We start from the raw sequence: 21,533 nt of genomic DNA, 5'->3' as shown, positions 1-21,533 counted from the left end.
ATGTTTTCCCTCGCTGGCTTCCTGGTGGGGTGGGCAAGCACCCAGTGCGATGCCCTGCCCACGGCTCTGTCACTGCAGAGGCTCAGCTCCTTCCTGGGGGGACCCTGACCTCGGCTGGGGGTCCTGGGTGAGGATGACAGTGTGGTGCTGCTGGGTCACAGCCGGCTCTCCTGTCCCCGTGCTGCTGTGTGAGTGCAGCCTGGTCTGCCCTCTCACAGCTCAGGCTTTTTGGGCTTCTGTTGGAAACTGCCTTTTCCTTTTTAAAAATACGAAACAGCCTCTCCGTCTCTTCCTGGGAATGGGTTTTTGCTGTGTTCAGGCAGCCCTGCAGAATCCTCCTTTCCTGTTTGAGAAGGTAATGCAGTGAGACAATATCCTGCTTAATGTTGTTTGTGCAGGATGCATTGGTATTAATTGGGGAAAATATAGTAATAACTTCAGAGTTGTCATCTGAGTACCTGAAACAGCCTTACAGAATTGATCTCTTGTAACCTCAACAGAGATGCTGGTGACTTTTCTGGCTTAAAGATTATAAAAATGAGAGATGGAGATGTTAAGTAGTAGGTTCTCTGGTGACATAAGTGGCCCTTATTTCATTAAAGCTGGGAGTTTTAGATCCCCCTTATCTACTGAGGGGGCTGGCACTTGCTGGCTCGGCCACGGCTGCGTGGGTGAGACCACAGCGCGGCTGGGTACGGGAGCCAGCTCCAGGCAGCCTGGGCACCATTGGTGATGTGCGTGCAAGAGAAACAGGACCATTTAAACCAGTTAGTTAATTGTGGGCAGGCTAATTGCAGTGCCTCTTTGCTTTTTTTTTTTCTGTTAAAACTGTTCTTTCTGTGGGACTCGAGGTACTTTTCAAGGAGACGCTGTTCTTGAAATAATCCTTACTCACTTTATTTACTGTCACTACTTGATGTGGGATAAGATGGCAATTTTGTTTTATTGCTTGTTCATATAGGAAGGATTTGCTTCACTGGTGGTGTGACGCTTGGGTACAAATACCCAGATGGGTGGGTTACGTGGTGAAGTTGCAGAGGGCACCTGGAATGAGCTGGGAGCACAAATGCTTACTCATTCTTCACCTTGTGACCTCAAATCTGTGGCAATAATTGCACATAAACTATAGTATGACTAAGTGCTGCGTCATGAAGTCCTGAAGGTCTCTGGATGCCCTTTAGCTGTTACCAAACCAAATATAGAAGAATGGTTCTCCCCTGTTACAGGATGGTGGTCCCTTCTCCAGACACCCAAATGTCTCAATTATTAATACAATGACAGGTTAACTGTACATAATAAATGTGTCTCAGGGTGCTGATGGGGAATTTTTTTCCACTTTGAAGGGTATTGTGAGGCAAAAGGTTGGAGAAACCTAGAATTTGCGTCAGGAAAACCAGCTATGTGTTCAGTGAAGGCACTGAAGACGTGGTCAATGTTGTCAGGTAATGCAGAATAAGCTAAATGTACCTTAGGATGGCAGTGATAGCTACTGAAATGAGAAGATTTTGACCTCTTCAGCCTGGTTTTGGACACGGCTGTAACACAACTGCTGTGTGGTGGAGCAGCTGCTTTCTTGTCCCATGGACAACACATGGCTCTGGGCAGGGCTAGTGGTGTGTGTGCAACTGGGTTGGGTTAAACAGCTCTGCTAAAACCTCTTCAGTTTCTGGTCCGTTGAGATCTTCAGGGGCCTTCTGACTGGCAAGATGAGGAAAAGGTAGTTGGAAAAGCAGGTCTGTTTTCAGCAATACACCAAATACCCAGCATCCTCTGCAGCTCCACTGGAAAATACAGAGGTGTGAGGAGGAAGAGGCTGATTGGGAGTACTCAACCCTTCGCAGGTACAAACTGCAACGAGGACACTGGCCCAACTGGAGAAATAGTCTTCTTGTTGACCAGTGGAGCCCTAGTCCTTCGGAGGAAGGAGCAGACTGGCCGTGGTGTGGGAACCTGTCTGCTGCTGGTGTTACTGCAAAGGATCTCAAAGAGTTGGCTTTGATCTTGGGGGATGTCAAGCTCAGAGCCTTTTACTAGCAATCAAATGAATGTAACAGGGCCATTAAGAATTGGGATTGGCTTTCCAGATGTGCTCTTGGTACTGCAGGAATGGCATTTCTACTCCTTCCAGTCCCACCCAGCTCTGGGGTGCCTGGTACTATGGGCTGGTGGGTGGTGTGGAGAGTCCAGGTTGTTTTTGAGTCCTTGCTGTCCCTGTGTGAAGGATGCGCTGTTTGCAGTCGAGATATGGTGTCGTGGCATTGCCAGCCTGCTGGGATTTGTATGAGGAGTCTTGTGATTCCTTGTGGGGCTTCGTTTTCTTTTCCTGAAAGTTTCTACTCCTAGAGCCAAGTGATTACTATACTTAAAAAAAAAAAATTTCCCACATGACAGCTGGAAAAGCTTGAACATCATGCTGAAAAACTAGGAGGCGACTTTCGGAACAGATTTATAAAATTTATTGTGTGTAGTTGGGAAAATAGGTACATTAACTTTGTAATTTACTGGAATCCAGTAAATGGTACTCGTCTTGAATACCTGGCTTTGCCTTTTGGCCACGTTGATGCTGCTTGGTTCACCCTGACGGGTGGTGCTGGGGTGGCCGGGGAGAGTGGCTGCCTCCGCGTGCCGCGATGTGAAGCAGGGAGGCGTTGGAGAGCGTCACCAGCAGCTTCAGCCTTCTGCTCAGTGCCAAGCTTAAATATTGCGGATTTCCTTGGGGATAAAGATTTAATTAAAGACTTTGGAAAAATGACGGCAGAGAGAATTGTTTCGAGGTTTGTTATCTGTAATTTGGCAATTTTTCAGACACTGGGAACGCGGATACCCACAAGTAATGTATAAGCGACTTATGTATCCTGACGCTTGGGAAAGTGCTTTGGGGCTTATTCAATAGCTTTGCTTCAGGTGTTAAAAATGATTATTACAGGCATAAATATGGCTTAGATTAATGACTTCTGGCTAATGCTTTATATACTGGGATTTTCAGCATGGTCTACAGAAGCTGTGGGTCTGTCTTGCACCAAATTTCAATGGCACCACTTCCATTTGGTTCGTGGGTTGGCTTTTTTTTTGAAGGGGGGAATAATGTCTTAGTTTCCTGCAGATCCATTCTACTTTTAAGAACATTAAGATAGGAAACAGCCAAGGGGTTGACAAAACTAGAGTAGCGGGGCTCTTTCTGGGCTGACACCTGTGAGGAGGTGAGGACAGCATGGCTTCCCTTGGCAAAGGCAAAACAAAATGCTTGGGCCAGGGAAGATAAAATTAGGAGGCTCTGGGCTTGATATCAAGCTTGGAGGAACCAAACTGTTTAACCTTTGTGCAATGGTTGTGTGGTAGATAGCGTACAAAGTCTTGAACCGACCTTCACGCAGTCACTAGGCAAGGGCTGGTTGTCCCCTTTCCTGTTCTGTGACTAGCCAGTGTAATGCATTAAGAAAAAGAAAATCCTTGTTTGTTATTGCACATGTCCTGAAGGATCAGCGGGGCTTAAGACCTCTTTCCCTCTTAAAATTTGATTTAAAGGACAGACAGGGAAAGGAAAGGTGAGGATGAACAACCCAGTTATGTAGTGAAGGAGGTTTGCCCATAGTCAGGGCGTTCAGTGTGCTCTAAATTTCACCTTCGGATGTTAATGATGCTCTGGGTTTCCTTTTCAGTTCCTTGGGGATACTTCTACTCCAGCATCCCACAGCTGAGTCTGGGCAGGCGGTTTGGCCGTGGTCAGGGTAGCAGGGCACGGCCACACTGACCCCGTTTTGGCTGGAGCCTGTGCCCAGCCCCAAGCCAGGGAGCTCGTTTCACTGAATGCTTCTTGGTTGGCTTTAATTCCGGTGTGTAGGAAAGAGTGGCTTTGGGCCACTGCTGAGGGGGGGTAGAGTTATAAACTCAGTACCAACTGCCTCTGTTCCAGGTTTTAGCAGGTGATTAAATCATTGGGAATCAGATTAACACAAAGATTGGTCTTGTAGCTAAATCCTCAGTCAGACATGTGGGAATTAGGGATTTAATTCCTCCTTTTGCCACTATTGGTTCATCAGGGAGTTGTTCATCCCTGCTTCATGAGAACGGGAAGTAATTCTCCTTTCTGGTCTTGTTCAAGGGCTTTATGTGCTGTTGGGTGCAGGCTTTTGGGGCAGCCTCTGGTCTAGTTTTGGTGCAATTTTGGCCATTTGGGGGTTGCCTCTGTGTACTGGGTATATTGCCACCCTCCTCCAATTCAGCAGGGACCAAGCTGCCGGTCGCTTTAGGGAGCCCTGTGCATCTCGAGTGAGAGAATTGATCCTGTGTGTAAAGCTGTATAGTAATGTTATTCATAAAATAGCAGGTAAAAAAAAAAGCTTTCATAAAGCAGCAGCTAATTCAGCTCTCAGATGAAGGGCAAGCCCAGGGCAAGCTTGCAAGAAACACGCTGTAGGGCCTGATGTTGCTCGGTCCGGTCTCTGTCCTTCTGTGCAGGATGCTGTCGTAGCTCCTAACGGAGATTGCCGGGTTTAGATTTGGCTGAAAAATCAAAGGGCAATAAATAAACCAATTAGCTGGGCAGGAGTCAGAGCTCCTCCTGTGTGAAGCTCATCTTCCTGGAAAGAGCTGGAGACTTTCATGCTGTTTAAGTCCTACTCAAACCAATGTTCTTGGTGATGAAGTGCAGTGTGAGCGGTCCGTAGGGCTTCAGCTGGCTCCTCAGCTCCACTGCAGGAGCTTTGGGCAAGCAGTTGCCATATGGCTTGCAAGTGGTATCATTCTGTTAGTGTATAGAGCTGGCAAAATCTTCTGTTTTCATGTTGCAGTTCCATCCTCTCAATATCCTGCAGACGCCCCGACCCCGCGGCGGCCGCTCTCAGCAGGATGGTTTGTGTGCAGCGCTGGGAGCGATGTTCAAATCCCCCCGCAGCCGGCATGGGGACCGGGCTGATGTCAGGAGTCTGGAATTCATATCCCCTCCCCCTTGCCTTTGCCTTTTCCACCTCTCCTCCCTAAATAAATGTTGGAGACAGCTTCGGAGCCAGCTGATTGGAATCTCTTGGAGCACAGGGAGGGAGTTGTAAGCAGAGCTGGGGTTTTATTGTAATTTTAGCTCCTTAAAACGACTTGGGCTGCATGTATGCGTATATTTGTGAAATAAAACATGGTTAAAGGCAGAGGGAGGATCTAAGTGGCAAGGACAGCTCAGACAAATGTGTGTGATCAATATACTGCCTAACAAGAGCAAGAGAGATGAGGAAACATTACAGCTGTACGCTGCTGGGCCAGGCTCTCAGCTGTTTATCCGCAGCGTTCCTTGGGTTTGCCATATGTTTGTAATCTCCCTTTGAGGGCCCAGCTTCTCAGGACTGTGGAAACTTTTAAAAACCGTCTAACAATGTACACGAATTTTCCATGCAAATATTAGGCAGCTCTTCTTGGTAACCAAACCTTTTCATATTGTAAAAGATCTGTTCATGCCATTTCTTTCCACGGCTGGGTGGTTTATTGCGTTCAGCGCTGATGTGCACCCCGTAACCCTTCCCTAGGGATGCAGCTAGTTGTGTATGATGTGTCGCTTGCAAATCCTCTCCTCCTCTCTCCTCTTTGGCCTTTCTAGTAGTATGCTTCATCCTGAAATGAGGCCAATTTTTTCTCCCTTGCAAGATTTTCTCCTGTATTATTTTCCTGCTCTTTGGGAGATCTGTCTTCTTTTTTTTTTTTTTTTTTTTTTTAGTAGCAGTGATGCCATGCACCTTCCTGAACACAGCTAGGCTGTTTGTGGTCATTCTGTGAGCTGGTATGAGCTCTGCACCCTTGGCCACGCAGCGTGGTGAGACGCCCTGAGATCCTGATGGAAGCTGGGGCAGCCGGCCCCGGGGGTTTGGCTTGGGTATCGTTGCAAACGATCAGATGTCAGACTATCTGATGTGTTGAGGATCTGAATAATATCACTCTTTGAGGGAAATAATGGATCAAGTGGCAAAAGAATGCAGCTGTGGTGTGTTGTCCAGGCAAGACTAAATGAAGCTGTCGTGCAGACGCTTGCTTTGGGCGCTGCTGGGGGTTTGCTGAGTTGGGTGGTTCATCTTTCTGACAGTGCTTTGCTCCAAGTATCAGGTCTGAATTCAAAATAACTTCTTTTAAGCATTTGAAGTCGGATCTGGTTATTCTGCTCTTGGAGACAGTCTCCCCTGACATAAGCAAGGCCAGATTAGGAAGTTAAGGAGATGTATCAGTTGCATTACTTAATCTATGCTAAAGACCTGAACATCTGGAGGTGAACCAGCCCCAACTTTGCTGGTGTGGGGAGTGCTGGGTGTGAGACGTGCTCTCTGTTAACTAGTTTAACATCTGCAGGAGTTGGGAGCCTTGGGACATGAGCCTGATGGGATGTGCTTGAGGAGGGCTGTTAAGGAAAGGAGCCCTTTGCTTCATGTCGTTAGTCCAGATGCCCATGCAGCTTGCTTTGAAGCATCCCCAGGTGCTGCACTGTCCAGAGGAGGAAGACAGGGATGACGGATGGGGCATGGGTGGCTGTGCTGTGCCCTGCTGCAGCCTGCTCCTGGCCAGGATGGAGGTGCCATTTCTGTACTGTGTCCTGAATTCCAGCTGAAGGGGCAGATTGTGTGATGAGGTCACAAAAACCAGAACAAGGTTTTTCCCAAGCTGGAGAGTAACTGGATTTTATCTTTATGGAGTGTTTGTGTTTCTTTGGCCAGTTCAGCTGCATCCTTGTATGAACTGGTGGCTGTGCAGAAATCCCAGTGTGTAATGGGGCGGAAAGAAGGGGAATTAGTTGATGGGACTTGCCTGGGCTTGGGTTGAGGTATTGGGGGTGGGGGGAGAGAGTTGGGGGGGTGCAGTTGGCTGCCTGCAGTGGATTTGTGCTGCATCCCTGCCCCATGCCCCCTCCCTTCACTCTGAGCAGGGTGATGCTCTGTGGCACCGCGCTGGGACGCTGCTCTGCTGTGACGTTTGTACCCCGAGGCAGGGCTGTGGGTTTACCTGTTGTCCCAGCGGGTGTGAGTTTACATCTGGTGGCTTTGCATGGCGTGTGTAATCCTTTGGGGAAGCTCACTCAGGTATTTGCTTCAAAACAACTTTTTGGGTTGAGCAGGTTAAGAAAAAAGGATGGAAAGGTTTGCATCAACGTGATGGCAATTTCTTGATTTAAAGCCTTTCTCTCAGATCGTGAATTTCCTGTCTAATGCTTAATCTTTAGGGTGGGCTTGAATGATGGAGATTGGGTGAAGACATCCAGAAAATATAACTGCTGCCCCTGTGCAGACAGCTGATCAGCTGTTCCTCTCTATGTTGAATTAGTGTCTCTGACCAGCAGTACAGTGTCCAGGTTTTGAAGCCGGTGTTAACATTGTATTTGCAGATGTATTGAAAACATATTTCATATGTTTTTAAAATTATGCTGAATATTTGTGTGAGACAGACTAATAATGACTTGGATCTGAGCAAGTGCCAGCCTCATTGCCTGCTAATTCTTGTTTTCTCTTTTTCTTTTTCCAGCTGAACCTGCAGACCTCTTGAAGGTGTTAGATTTTCATAATTTACCTGATGGTATAACAAAAACAACAGGGTTTTGCACAAGCAGAAGATCTTCGAAAGAAGCAGATGTTGCTTATAGAGTAACAAAAGATGCTCAGCTTAGTGCGCCGACAAAGCAGCTGTATCCTGGTGAGTCCGCAGCTTTTTATCTGTTACGTGGAAATATCTGATGCTTTTCTCAGATTCTGCAGGCGCTCGTAGGGCACTGTGTAATTTCTGCATTTCCCAAGTGTGTTTGCATGCTCCCTTGGCAGGGAGCCATCCTGCTGTTTCAGGGGGCTGCAGAATTTCAACCCCCAAATGACGCTGCAGTAAATTGCCTCTATCATTGCGTTTGCACGTGGTGGCGGGCTTCACTGCAGAAGATGTGGCCAGTGCCTACATCTGTTCCCTCCTGTATTAAAGTTTCTACTGTCTCATTATCGCACAGTGGCATCCAGCTGGGGAGAAAGACTTGGAAGATGCAGAGGAACGCAGACTGTGTTTTGTTCTGCGTTTGTGGAGTGCCAAGCACAGTAGGGTCTTATTCTGTGGCTGTGGTGTCTCTCATAACACAAATAATCACCATATAAAAATAATAGACTGCCCCACAAGAACAGATGTCCCAAGAACAGTTTGAAGAAATCGGAGGTTCGTTAGAGAGCCACTAAGATGCAGGAGTTCATAAGCCTTTGAAGAGCATGTGGGCTACTGATCACTTTTTGTCACTGAGGGTGTACTAGAGTTTTTTAATTTTTCAGGCTGAGACAATCACTCCTGTAGAGCAAAAATGTGCTTGTAAAAAGACTGGACACATTATGGACATAAACTACTCGCTGCCCGAGAGTTTGTCTTGAACGTGTAGTCACCATGGCGTTCCTTCCAAAGCCATACAGGAGCGTTGCTGTATCCCCGTTTTACGTGGGGGAGTGCATGGATGCTGGCAGGAGGCATGGTAGGACGTTCTAGGTTTGGTGAGAAAAGTGTCTTTTGAGGAAGGCTCAGCAATGGTGCAGAAAGACACTGCGTGTCCCTTGTCTGTGGAACGGTAGATGGCTTAGGCAAAGCAGAAACACACATTCTCCTTTGGTGTTTGTGAGAGAATTGATGATACCAAATGCATTAGCTAAATCAGAGGTAATGTGGCATGCCACTACCAGTGCTTTTTAATTAACATGCTGTATCTATCAGGCCCAGCCTGTCAATGGCCTGGACGAGGGCTCCGAGGCTGGACTGCTGATGCGCTTCTGCACTTCCTTCATTGCATGTGTTATCACTGAGGTTATTTTCAGACTTCATTATTATCCTGCTGTGACAATAAGCAGGTGAATTAATCTGTGTTGAGTAGGAGCATACTGTGTCTTGCATATGAACTGAGAACCTGATGTGGAAATGCGGGCAGTTGTGCCTGGGCTGAGGGCTGGTAGCCCTCCATCGCGTGGTCAGCCTTCAGCCGACAAGCTGCTTGGTTTTGCCTAAAGACCTGTTCCAATGTCTGCAGAAGCACAGAACAGACCCTCTATTTTTCTTTACCGCTGCCCAGGGCGGGACAGTCCTTTTAGACTATAGACAGTGTTGTCACGTGCCCAACTGCACCCCTCTGCCAGGCTGTGCCTTTGTCCCAGAGGATTGTTTCTGTGGATATGGGGAATATTCACCACAGGGATAGGCTGCAAGGGCCCTGCAGTGGCCCCTGAGTCCATCCATCTGTCTCAAGGCAAGATCAGCTCATCCTAAGCAGTGTGTGTTTAACCACTCTCATGTACTTTCTTTCCATGTATCTGAAATGACTCAAAGTTTTGGTCCAGCTTGGTATCTTCAAGCTCAGAAGTGCTTGGAATGAAGGAAGGAAATGGTTCCAGTTTGGAATATACAACTGGAATGGATTTGAGAGCTTTCCAGTAGTTGCTTTAGCCACTGTGAAGTCTTGCCTAATCGCCTTTTGTGTTACGGAAACCAGCAAACAGTGGTGACCCCAAGATATAAAAACAAGGATGGAGTTGTCTGGCTAATTAACATAGCAAAGAGACTGGATGACACTGCTTCTTGCAAAGGTTTACGTAAGAAGATGGCACACTGAACTGCATCATGGTCACAGGAGAGAACTCGGCGTTGTAGGAGATCTTCTTGCTTTTGTCCTACGTTACTGCTTATATGTCCTTTGAGTTCTTGGTTTGCACCTACTGTCTCCCCTGGGTGAGATGATCTGGATGGGGTGTCCTTGGTGTTGTCAAGCAACACACTTCAGTTGCTTCATCATCTGGACAATGTGGGGTGATGGAAGCAGCTCTGTCCCTCTATGGAGACTTCCAAAGGCACTGAGTCTACTCTGCTCTTCCCTTCCTATTTCCTTAGCAAGCAACAAAGTGAAGAGCTCTTGGTGTTTTCCATCAGATCTAAAGATGTTTTCTCAGTATATCTCCATAACTGGATGTGACTCCTGCTCACACCACCAAACACATGGGGGAGGAGATAAAGATAACAAAGTAATTGCAGTGCAATGTACCAGGGGAAATGTGGTTTTAGTGATTTCACGTTAACAGGCGGGTGGCTTGTAGCATAACTTTTCCTCTCTGCTATACAGCACCCTAGGCAAATGTAAACAGCACATAATATTTTGTGCTAATTAGAAGTCGGTGCTCTTCTAAGATGGTAATTTTGTGGGCTTTGCATTCTGCTTCTACAGCCACAGCCAGCAAAGCAAGAGAGATGTGTATATATAAAAGTCTGTCTGTTTTTCAAACCCACAAAAGTGAGAAAATCTGCTGAGATGCTCTTTGTCCTTGTTCCCTAAATAAGTTCTGCTTCCCAGCAAAACCATGCTCTTCCAGCAGAGGCAAGAAAGGCAAAGTTTTCAGTGACAGCCAGCAAAATGTCATTTGCATTCTTCTAGCAAACTCTATATTCTCTGCACTGCTCGTGGGTGTTTGCATATATATTTAAGAACTCAAAATTCTCTACTATGGCTTGAACAGACATCTCTGAGGAAAACAAGCCATTGCAAAATGGAGAGTCTTCTCAGATGGAGAAAAAGGCCAGAAGTTGGTGACACCGTTGAAGAGCTGTTTTCCTTCGAAAAGTGGCTCTGGAAATGACACCATCTCTCACAATAGATCTGCTTTCTGTTTGTGTCAGGAACTGGATCAGCTCATTGTTTTTGCTGGGTGTTTTTTTTTTTCTTTTTTGCTATTAAGCAGCTGAAGCTTTCCTGTCCTTCCCAGATCAGCAGCAAGGCTCTTCATTTCAGGCTGTGTTTTGATACACCTGCAGGGTCTGGATTAGGAGGAGGTCCTAGCTGTCCTTATTTTGAAGATCATGAGATGGCACAAGAGCCTTTAATCGCTGGTCATGGTGCTTAGGAGAGAAGGAACTCAGCTTGACCCCACTGGTTTGTGTATTGGGGCATACCACAGATGCAGTCTGCTCAAGTGAAGCTAATGGCATCAGCGTGTGGGGAGGAGGGGTCCGTGCCTACCCTGGACTTCCTCAGCTCTTTCCATGGCTCCATTTACAGAAATGTGGTCTTAACACTTCGCTGCCTTGCAGGAGGTTGCGTGTAGTGAGTTTGAAAGGACTTGGCCACGGGGTAAAAGAGTGATGCCGAGTCAAATTCGGCATTGGTGCGGTGTTAAGTGAAGAGATGGACGTGCAGCATCTCTCAGCATGAGCTCATTTGGAGAAGTGAATTGAATATAAGGGCTTAATCCCCCAAACCCATTATTGGGAGGGTTGTCTCCATTGTCTTTAAGGAGATTTGGGTCAATTTCTGTGTGCTTCATATATTTATTACGATGTATTTATTAGCATTACTGTGTGGATGCATTTTCATACATCATTCAATAGCCTGGGTCACTTCTGGCTGTGACAGTGAAGGCATTGTTATTTTGCCAGGACAGCAGAGCAGTAACAGAGTAATGTCAGCTATAATTCATCCATTATGGTTATTTGGGTTGAGAAAACTTGCATCACCATGGAGACATTTTAATAATAATGAAAAAAAAAATTAAAAGCAGCTTTTTAATGAGTTGGCAGCTTGTCCAAGCTGAAAGGTACTGTATTGTGGATTCATAATGAAATTTTGGACATGAACTATTTTACATAAAAGGCCCAAAACTGTAGCCTGTAATTGGAACCAGGAAGGCGTATGGTCTTGATTCAGTGCTACAGGAGGGTTTGCATACAGCAGGAGGGAGATAAAGCTCAGTGCATCCTATGGGAGGCACAATAATCGGATGCCTGCCTTTGCCAAATATCTGGGTCTGTGTCCTAGGGGGAAATCGGGCTATAATGATGGCATTTAATTACTTGACTGAGTCCTCTGTTCAGAATGCTGCTTTCCAAATGTTATTTAACCAAGATGAGGGATGTTAACTTGGTGCAAACACTGTCTCTGCAGGTACCCTCAGATGTGCCCCTCAGTGCCCTCTGTTTGCTTGTAGCAGTGCTCAATTTTGATGGAGCCCAGCCTGCCCGTGCCTCCTCTGCTGCCCGGCTGTGCACCCCTATGCTAGGCAGCTAGATGCATTTTAAATACTGCTTTGTTAATAAAAGTAAAAGCAGCTTCTAGGCAGAAGAGCAGAGGGTGAGCTCACGGCCTCTTTGCATCTGAGCTTTGCTGTGGTTGGAAGAATTCACCACTCCCATGTTCCCAGTCCCCTCCCTGAGATAAAATCCCTTATGCAGCCCTGTGATACCACCTAAGAAAACCCTAAGGGGGTGAAGGAAATCTCTTTGGAGCTTATGGGCACTGAGCTGGATGGTTTTCTTTTTTGTGGTTTTAAATGGCTATGGATCTGCGGTTTAAAGCAGATCCGTTGCGGTGTTCCCTTCCCTGCGTGCCGCCAGTTGCGGCACGCGGAGATAGCCCCAGCACGCACGCCGCGGTGCCCGCTGTGGGGCTGCCCCACTTTACTCCGCCCTGCCGCGGTTTAAGATTTCCCAGGCAGATACCCAGCCATACAATGCAATCCTTGTTTTTGCAAGCCTGGACCTTAAAGGAAAGATGCCCTGCAAGTCTCACGCTGCTGAAAGGCAGCTTCTGAGGAGGTTTTGCCCTGTAGGTACCTTCTGTTTCAATAGTTCTTGTCTCCAATAATAATTTGAGCAAGAAAGGTCCTTTACCAATGCTTCTGGTCATTAAGATGTCTTTTTTTTTTGGGATGTGCATCCAAGCTTTTCAGTTTGGGCTCATCTTTTCAATGGGAATGGTAGAGAAAACCCAAACGGAAGGAGTTGTGTCTGGCACAGGGTGGGACTTGATGCCCGGATTTTCTTTTACAGGAGTTACCTGAGATCAGACAGGGCCACTTTCCTGAGTGGAGAAAAAGCTAGGAAACTTTAGGTGCCTTTTAACGTGCAGAAAAACTGGCCTCTCCTACTAATTGCCAGATTTATTTCTATTTTAAGGTTTTTTTTTTTTATCTGCACCAGCCCTGAAAGCCAAAGCCGCAGAATGCTCTGTTCTCATCTGGAACAGACCAAACCTGATGCAACTTCCCTACTCCTTTAGATAAAACCTTAAATAATATTGTGTGTGCCTAACTGGCATGGGATCCTTAATTTCCTCTCTCCCTCTGACATCTTAATTTAATTTGAGGACCTCATGATATATGAAACAAAGCTTTTTGCCTTATCTCTGAAAAAGCTCTAGGGCACACTAGGGAAGGGTTAGATGCAAATAGTACAGATTTCAACCAACAGTTTTTAAGAAACATCTGTTTCTCCAGCACTATGGTCTCATCCCAAAACGGTAGACCCCTTGCTGTCCTTTGCAAGTTCAAGTGTGGGGTGGCTTTTGGCTCTGTGACAGATTGCAATAAGGGCTGGAAAAAGGCTTTCCTAGTCATAAAGGAATGATCTTCAGAGATTCTCAATTCTGCACTTGAGGTTTTTATTGAGGTTTTTAATGTGCCCTGAGAGCAGGTATTCCTTGGGGGACACTGCTTTATGCTAGCTTTGCTGGTGCAGTTCACATTGCAGCCCATCCCAACTCCATTTCATAGCAGGCTTTGGGGGAAAGCCAGACCTTCACTTGGCAACTAAGATGCTGCCTGATATAAATTTGTAGGGTTGCTGATGTGCACACATCTGGAAGGATAAACCAGTGGTCTCCTCATGGGTTGTTAGACAAGAGGACTGTTTCTGTACAGATCAATTTTCAAGGAAACCTGACTAACCTCTGTGCTTTTCCACTCCAGCTTCCCCATTCCCAGAGGACTTCTCCATTCTAACCACTGTAAAAGCGAAGAAAGGAGGTCAGTCCTTCTTGATCTCAATTTACAATGAGCAAGGGATCCAGCAAATTGGTGTGGAGATGGGTAGATCTCCTGTATTCCTGTATGAAGACCATACAGGAAAGCCAGGCCCAGAAGACTATCCTCTCTTTAGAGGCATTAACCTAGCAGATGGCAAGTAAGTGAAATTTTGTGCACAAAGGGAAAAACGGTACACTGTTTATATCGATACCAGCATGTTGAATATTGTGTAAAATAGGGTCATCCATATATAAAAATGTATATACGCACCTTTGATCACTGACAAGTGTTCAATTCTTGGACTTTTGCCCTTTAGCAAATAATACTGCATATATAAAAAGCATGAATCGCATGCCAGTCAGTGCACGTTCATACTTATGGGGACAGGAACACTGACTTTTACTGCAAAGGGCCTTAAAAAAATCAATTTGTCTTGTGAAATCCACATTGAGTCCTTTGCGAGACATAAGGAGGGTGGAAGAGGGGTTGTAGCCAGGGAGTTAATTGTGGTTTGGGGTTTTTTCCCTTCTGCCTCTTCTTGAAGCCAGAGCTGGCACTCTCCTACCTGTTTGGGAGGGATGAGAAGGGAATGGCCATACAGCCACCTTTAGGGCCTGCCCAAGGATGATTTTCATCTGTTTGCAGATGATGGCTAGTGTGGAAATTTCATAATTTATTTGTTAAACAATTGGCTTGTTCTTGAAAGCCTAAGGCTCTGGTTAACATGTTTATGGACTATGTTCTTTTAGGTGGCACAGAATAGCTATCAGTGTGCAGAAGAAAAATGTCACCTTGATTTTGGACTGTAAAAAGAAGATAACTAAGTTCTTGGACCGAAGTGACCATCCCATCATTGATGTTAACGGCATCATTGTATTTGGAACAAGGATATTGGATGAGGAAGTCTTTGAGGTAAGTCGTGACAATGAATAGCTCTGGAGATGTTCCACAGGGATGATGAGCTGGGTTCTGTTTGATGTATTTACAGCTCATTTTTGAAACTTGTGTTGGATTTTTGCATAATAGAACACTGTCATATGTGACTTAAATTTTTTTAAAAAGTTTGTTTGTTTTGATTAGGTAGATATTTTCTGTAGTAACAATGAAAACAATGGATTAGATGACCTGTTGGAGTGTGCTCCTTCAGTTCTATGGTTTCGAGCCCTTTCTGGGCTTTTAGACCAGCCCCTGCACTGGGATTTTTTTAGTTTTATAGCTCTTGTGCTCTCAGCTTGTCTCGCATGGGAAGGGCTCACAGGGTTTTCATTCATCCCTGTGTTATCATTTAGATTAAATTGTAGGGGTAGTAAACTAAGGCTGAGGAAAGCTTCTCCCTTGCAAGTCACAGTTCACTCTGGGGCTGCGGGGATTTGGTCTTTTCCCATGCATTGGCCGTAGATCCTTGGTTTCTTGCACCGTGACATAAGAGGACTCTCCTCAACAGCTTGTTTGGCAGCCCCGTCACCTCCCACACAGCGACTGCTTTTAAAAAGCAAACCAAAATCGTGATGGGTGGAATGTTCCCATGAGCTCCTCTGATTTAAGCAAAGAGATACAGGATTATTTATAGACAAGGTACATATGGTAGAAGTTCTTCCCGTAGTTCAGCAGTGAGTTTAATATATGCATTTCACTAGCAATCTCAACTTCTGTGATCTGCTGCGCTTCTGAGGTTTTCATGTGTATGAGAATCTTCTCCCTGATCTTTCTTGTGAGCTAGAATTGCTTCCCTGAAACCCGCACCAGTGTGGTGGGATGTAAACTAGGACCTAACGATCTCCATCCCCTCACTTTTACTGTTTTTATGTGAAGGAAGAGCTGTATCTCATGGGCCTCCCCAACCCAGCAAAGGGATGGGGGACATCTCTCAGTGGGTAGCCAGAACTGTAGCAAAGCCAGCTCTTGTCTGCATTTTGCTGTTACTCAGAAGGAAAGTTCCAGTCTGTTTAACATTACCGACATCTGGGAGCTCGTCTGCTGTAAACAGAGCAGGAATGCACGGGCCGAACGTTGCTGCCAAAATCCTGGTTACAGAGTTAGAGCTGAATCTCTAAATTGTCTTAAATTAGTAGGCATTCTCTGGGAAGTTTAACAATTAAAAATTGAAAGTAAAAGCCAGGTTTAATGGGCACTGGAGTGTCTGGATGTTCTGCCAAAAACTTCAGCACTTGCGCTGGATGTGATATTTTAAGCAGAGTTTTTACATAAAGCGATGAACTTTTCTGGGGAGCTGCTGGACCCAAGGATCTGGTAGATCCACTTAAAGGACTTGGTATTGCATCCAAACCAGATAAGAAACCTGGACTTTAGACTACTTAGTTTTGCAAAAATAACAGTTTCCATTACTGCCCCTGAAGCTTGAGATGTTCCTGGGTGGGTTTTAGTGCTTGCCTGGGTTTAGGAGTGCTGATTCCCCTTCCAGGCAAGGGAGCACACGTGGGTGGCAACGCTCGCCCAGCTCCACGGTCAGGCCTCCTCATGGACTTGGCCCCAGCTCCCTTGCTGAAAAGGACTTGTCTAGGGGTACAAGTTCAGGGGGCTTGTGAAACCTCGATTTCTGGGAGGTGGGTTGAAACGGGGCAAGCGTTCTGCTCCACTGGAGCCTGTCGTCTGTTCTGAGAACTGGACAATTAGCAAGTATTTTTTTGTCTTATATTATACAGTGTGTATGTAAAAAACCTCTGTAGTTCTGGTATTTGTCCTTTTTTCTTTTGTCATCCTCATCAGACAAAGAGGTTTTTCAGCGTATCCACACACACACTAATCAAGATGCCAGCAGCTTTAAACAGAATGTAATTAATAGGTTTCATGAAGGCAGTGGACTATAACCTAATTTCCTTCATATCTCAGCAACTTAATTTCCTTCGGCTCCTCCTTTCTTTTCTTTTTCTGCAACCCTAAGCAGAAACTGTACAGGGAAAACTGTCTCAGAACAGTGGGAGATGGGCGTAAACTGTTGAAGTTCCGTGTTCCTGGAAAGCTGGTAATTTCTGGACTGAACGCAGAACGATGAGATGAGGCTGCTGCTGTCCTGCAGGCAACTGCTCTGCAAACCTGAGCTGACAAGGTGTTCCCTCGTGTTCTCTGCACCCGTGGGGCTGCCTGGCTCTTACGTGCTTCTTGCTTTTTGCTAGAAATTAAAATAAGCCCGTTAGCTGGGAGTGGGATGGGGAGGGCTTAGATGGGCTGTGTCTCAGCACGAGCTCTATGGAGTGGGAATTCATTCCCTCCTTGTCAGGACTGAAGTCAAGTAAAGCCCTGGACACTTTTTGTTTTGAAAGGCGTAATTATTTAAGCTCCAGGTCTAGCTGGGGTCGCAGGCAGAGCGGCTCTGCTGTATTTGTCGATCGAGCGCCCCGATGGGGACTTCTTCGCCCGTCCTCTGTGGCAGAAAAAGCCTGGCAAGGAAGGTTAGGGGAGTTTCAAAATATTTCTCTAGCACAACATTCTTCCAGTGGAAAAACGACTTCCTCTCATTAAAATTCAATTAGTTCGGAGGCTGTGTGGGTCTCTGTGCGGTGCGGGAATGCTGGGTAGGGTTGAAAAGGGGCCAAGCCTGCAGCCTAGGTTGTACAAGTTGGGTTTTGTGCCGAGCCCTTGTTGGAAACAGAGGTTTACAAATGTCAGGACGGGCTCCCGCGCCGGGGCTGGGAAGTGGTGGCCGGCTTCACGCTGTGACTGGGAGGATGCTGTTGTGAGGCAGCAAAGGGCTGTTTGCAGGGAGAAAGGGGAAGAGAAAAGAAGCAGCAGGATAAACACTTTTGCTCTGCTTGTCGGCTGTCGTAAGCAGTGTTCCTGTGGCCGCAGCGGCGCTGGAAAGAAGTCAGAAGACATGTGAATGCATCTCATTTTTAGAGGGATTAGCTGTTTCTTTTGATGTGCTTTTTTGTAAACACACATTAGAAACCACGTCCTAGCACAGTCTGGTTAGGCATAGGGATAGAGAGGGGATGAAGTCTGGGAAAATCCCTTTTCCAGAGGGCAAAGCATCTTCTGTCTGAAACCCAGGGAGGTTTTCCAAAATGTCCTGGTGACGCGATGGCCCTGCTCCTGCCTCTGCTCTGCACGGGTGGACCACAGGAGCTGCCTGTTCAGTGCCCCTGATCTGCTGCAGGAGTCACCTTATCATGCAGGACTCCACCAGCTCTTGTGTGGGTGACATGGAACTGGAAGCCTGAGCCCCTCTTTGCTGGCAGCAGCGCGTGGATCTCAAGGCCGATCCATCAGCCTTGGTGCCGATCCCAGCTAGCCTGCGCTGGTGTAAGAGCTGGGAATGAGTTGGGCGCTTGTCAGGCTGATGCTTTGGTTGCTTGAGGGTTTACTTGGCTGCTGTTTGCAGGCTTCTGTTGCGTGTCGTAGTCATCAACCATGCCTGTGGGCTGTTTGGGTGCCTTGTGGGCTTTCATCTGAGGTTGTCCTTGGAAGGAAGATGCTTATGCCAAGGAATTTCTGCTCCACACACAACTCTTTGCTGGGTTCAGAGGACAGCACCTATCTCCCTGGGGCATGCCCCTTCCATCAGAGCCTGGAAAAGTTTTGTTAGCCGTAACAGTGTGCAGCTCCTGTAATCCATTTGACCACCATGTCCCAGGACCGCATGGGTGGCATCTCCCCATGGTCTGGCTTTTCCAACCTGCCCATTTGCTGCGATGGTCTGGTGGAAAAGCACTTCAGCTGGCTCTGGGCTGAAGGAGTTGTTCTGGTTTAGCAGATGTGGGTTGAAACAGAGTTCAGGTCCTGGCTCAGTAAGGTTGCAGGTGCTCCGTTTCAGTCCCAGAAGTGGCTGTGTTACCACAGTGAACTGAGAAGCCCCATAACCCACAGCTGGAGGATCTTTATGCATGGGAAGGGCTGCACAATGTCTGTGGCAGGTAAATGGCAGGTCTCTGAGCTGGATTAGGTGAACTGAACCCCTTTGCAGTGCTGTTTTGAAGCATCTCGTGTATTCTCACAGTTTAGTTTCCTCAATAGCATGCGGCCCAGCCATGTTTTACTGCTTAGCACTGATCTCCAGACCAGCACTTAGAGGCTGAAGAGTGAAATGAAACTCGTCCAGACCCTGCCAAACTCACTAATACACAGTGCCTTCTGTATTTCTGCTGCAAATCCCGTTTTGTCTTCCAGTTTGTGAGGATGAGACTGTGTGAGGCTACTGCGCTGGTAACAGTACTGTACAGCATCTGGCAGGCAGAACTAGCACTGACACTGTGAAAACTGCAATGTAGGTGTTCGTAGAAAATGAGTAGGCTTGGTAAAATGGCTGAGGATACTCTAGTAAGAAGTGAGTAGATTTGATATAAATTGGTTTTGGTTCATCTGCTTAAAATTTTGCAGGATTGCCCCACAAGGTAACAGGTGTTTTGATCCCCTAGAAATGTTTTGGAGTAGTGTCTGCTGTTGGTGTGGATGGAACCAGTTTTCCTATAAGTGGACAAGCTCAGCGCATGTGTATATTGCTTTTTAAGGTTTGTCTTTTGCTGTTGGCTCCTCTGGAAGATGAGGAGCTTTTGTTGAGCTTAATACAATAACTGTCTCGTTAGTCTAGTTGGCACTGTAAAACCAAGTGGTTTCTTCAGATTCTGCCGAACGAGGTGCAAAGTGAGAGGGTCTCTGCCTGTGGCCCCCATTCTGCCGAGGCAGCAAAGCAGCGAGGGACTGACAGTGTTTGCTGTTAGCTTCTGCCAAGGTTTGTCCTGGGAGGAGATGCTGCGCGCTGCTGGGCTTTGGATGGTGCTGAAAGGATGGTGCTTTGTATTCTCTCTTCTTTGTGTTTTCGAAGCCCACTGGTGAAATCAAGACATCAGAAGTGGAGGGAAAGCAATTTGTGCCGGGGCGAGCCAGAAAGCCCGGGCAGGGTGCCAGAGGTGCTCTTAGGACCGTTGAATGTTTCAAAGCGCAGGAAGACAAAGCAGCATAGATGCTTCAGTGCTCGTAGCAGAGACATTGGGGCTGTTCAGGTGCTGTGTTGCTCTTGGGCTGAAATGCCAACTCTTTTCATCTTCTGCCTTGTTTACACTTAAAAAACAATTATCACTGTGGTTGATAATCCCAGATTTCATTTCACTGTTGTCAAGGTTTTCTCCCTCCCTTCCCATCCTCTTGGCTGTAGCATTTCCAGTGCTGGAAAGTGCTCTTATCTTTAAAGTTTCTGTATGTTATTTTTCCTGGACACCTTTAAGGTTGTAAGATTGCATCCATAGCTTTTGCTTTAGCAAATGGTGTACAAATGAAAATAGGTTCCCGTACATGTAAGTGCATCTTATGGTATTTTTTTTTGAGGATGGAGAGACTTAAAAGACTTCCCTTTTGCAGGCATATCTCCTGATATGTCAAACAGCTACCCTCCTGTGATAGTGTCTATATATAAGCTGTGCTGCTTTGGGGAAAGCCAAGATTGGTGGTAACTGCAAAATTTTTGGACTTTCTCAGCTGATGAGGGCAAACGTACCATTCTCAGCTCTGATTCACATCTAGACCCAGGCGTACCTCGATGCGGCTGTCTCTGCTGGTCCTGCTTGCAAGGGGCTCTTGTGCAAGTGTAAACAGAGCCCTGGCAAGGTACAGAGGACACGGGAACGTGTGTTTATTTGTTTACAGGAGAAGCAACAAGGCTCCCAATACCTGCAAACTAGCAGCATCTTAACGGCTCCACTGAGCTCAATGAGGCTTCTCATGAGTGGCGCTGAACCCATCGCGTTCTGCGAGATCTGGGCTTAGTCCTGAGGTTGGGAAGGAACTGGGCAGACCTCATGCTTGTTAAGTTTTTGTTAGCCTTCAAAAACCATTTTTAAAATTAATTACGTTTTTTTTACGAATGTGAATTTCTCTGTCAAGATGTGCCACAGATAGATGCTCCTGTGTTTTTCCCTGCCTTGCAGACTGCTGAAAGAAGCTAATTCACAGTTCTGGCTGCCTCCTTGCCCAGCCCTGCCAAATCTGATTTCACCTCTCTGGCTGTAGAGCCTTTCAGGGAGCGCGAAGAGTCGGTGTTTTACACCACCGGCATATACCGTGGTGTGAGATGATGGAAAATAAAATGTTCTGAGCCAGCATTAGGATTCTTTATTGAAGATGTCTGTAGCTTTCCCCAGTCTCCTAATAATTCTCCATTTAGTTGCTGGTTTTCTCATCATTTCTTCTGCTTTTTTTTTTTTCCAAAGAGATGCTTTTTAGCAAAATGGTGCGTTTGAGACATATGGATTAAATCACAGAACTAGGCTCTTCCAGAAGGACAATGCTGCCTAGAAAATGTCTACAGTTATTGGAGATTATCCCTCTGGATAGGTTTGCAATTAACAGTGAGATTTTTGTGCGGGAGTCCAGGGGATGCAGTCAGTCTAATCAAAACCCAAACGTGATATTTGGCTCTGGTTGGCAAGGTCTCGCAGGCAGCATTGTCTTACACAGGTGCCCAGGGACGTCATCTAGTTTTATCAGTGTGTCTGTACCGAGGGAGGGGCAGGACCTGATCCAGAATAAGAATTGCAAAACAGCTTGTAAAAGTTTGTCTGTGCTTCAGGTGGTTTCATTTCAACCCCAGACTGACACCATTTCATGTGACCTCTGTCTGTCAGGTGCCAGCAAGGAAAGTGAGAATTTGGGTGGAAACATCAGATTAATTGTTTGCCTACACTTTGCTCAAACTCGTTTTTTCGTTTAGATTTGCTGGGTAATTGGCAGTTTAGCCATCTGGACTGCAGTCAAGCTTTGTGACTGGGTCAGGATTGCCCATAATGATGTAGCCGTGTTAGTCGTGGTTACAAAATATGCATT

General features: G+C 46.4%; 1 protein-coding gene across 3 annotated transcripts in view; it reads left to right on the top strand.

The window, feature by feature from the left end:
- The window catches only part of COL5A1 (collagen type V alpha 1 chain), a 151,133-nt gene that overhangs the window by 26,974 nt on the left and 102,626 nt on the right, over positions 1 to 21,533 (top strand). For all 3 annotated transcript variants that reach the window (XM_086763616.1, XM_086763615.1, XM_086763613.1), the window contains exons 2-4: positions 7,489 to 7,656; positions 13,704 to 13,917; positions 14,510 to 14,672. In XM_086763616.1, the coding sequence (XP_086619742.1) occupies positions 7,489 to 7,656; positions 13,704 to 13,917; positions 14,510 to 14,672 (545 nt within the window). The remainder of the gene's footprint in view (positions 1 to 7,488; positions 7,657 to 13,703; positions 13,918 to 14,509; positions 14,673 to 21,533) is intronic.

This window comes from Chlamydotis macqueenii, chromosome 20 (assembly GCF_036417535.1).
Source record: "Chlamydotis macqueenii isolate bChlMac1 chromosome 20, bChlMac1.mat, whole genome shotgun sequence".
In the NCBI taxonomy this organism is placed as follows: Eukaryota; Metazoa; Chordata; class Aves; order Otidiformes; family Otididae; genus Chlamydotis; species Chlamydotis macqueenii.
This window is presented reverse-complemented; position numbering and strand designations above follow the sequence as displayed.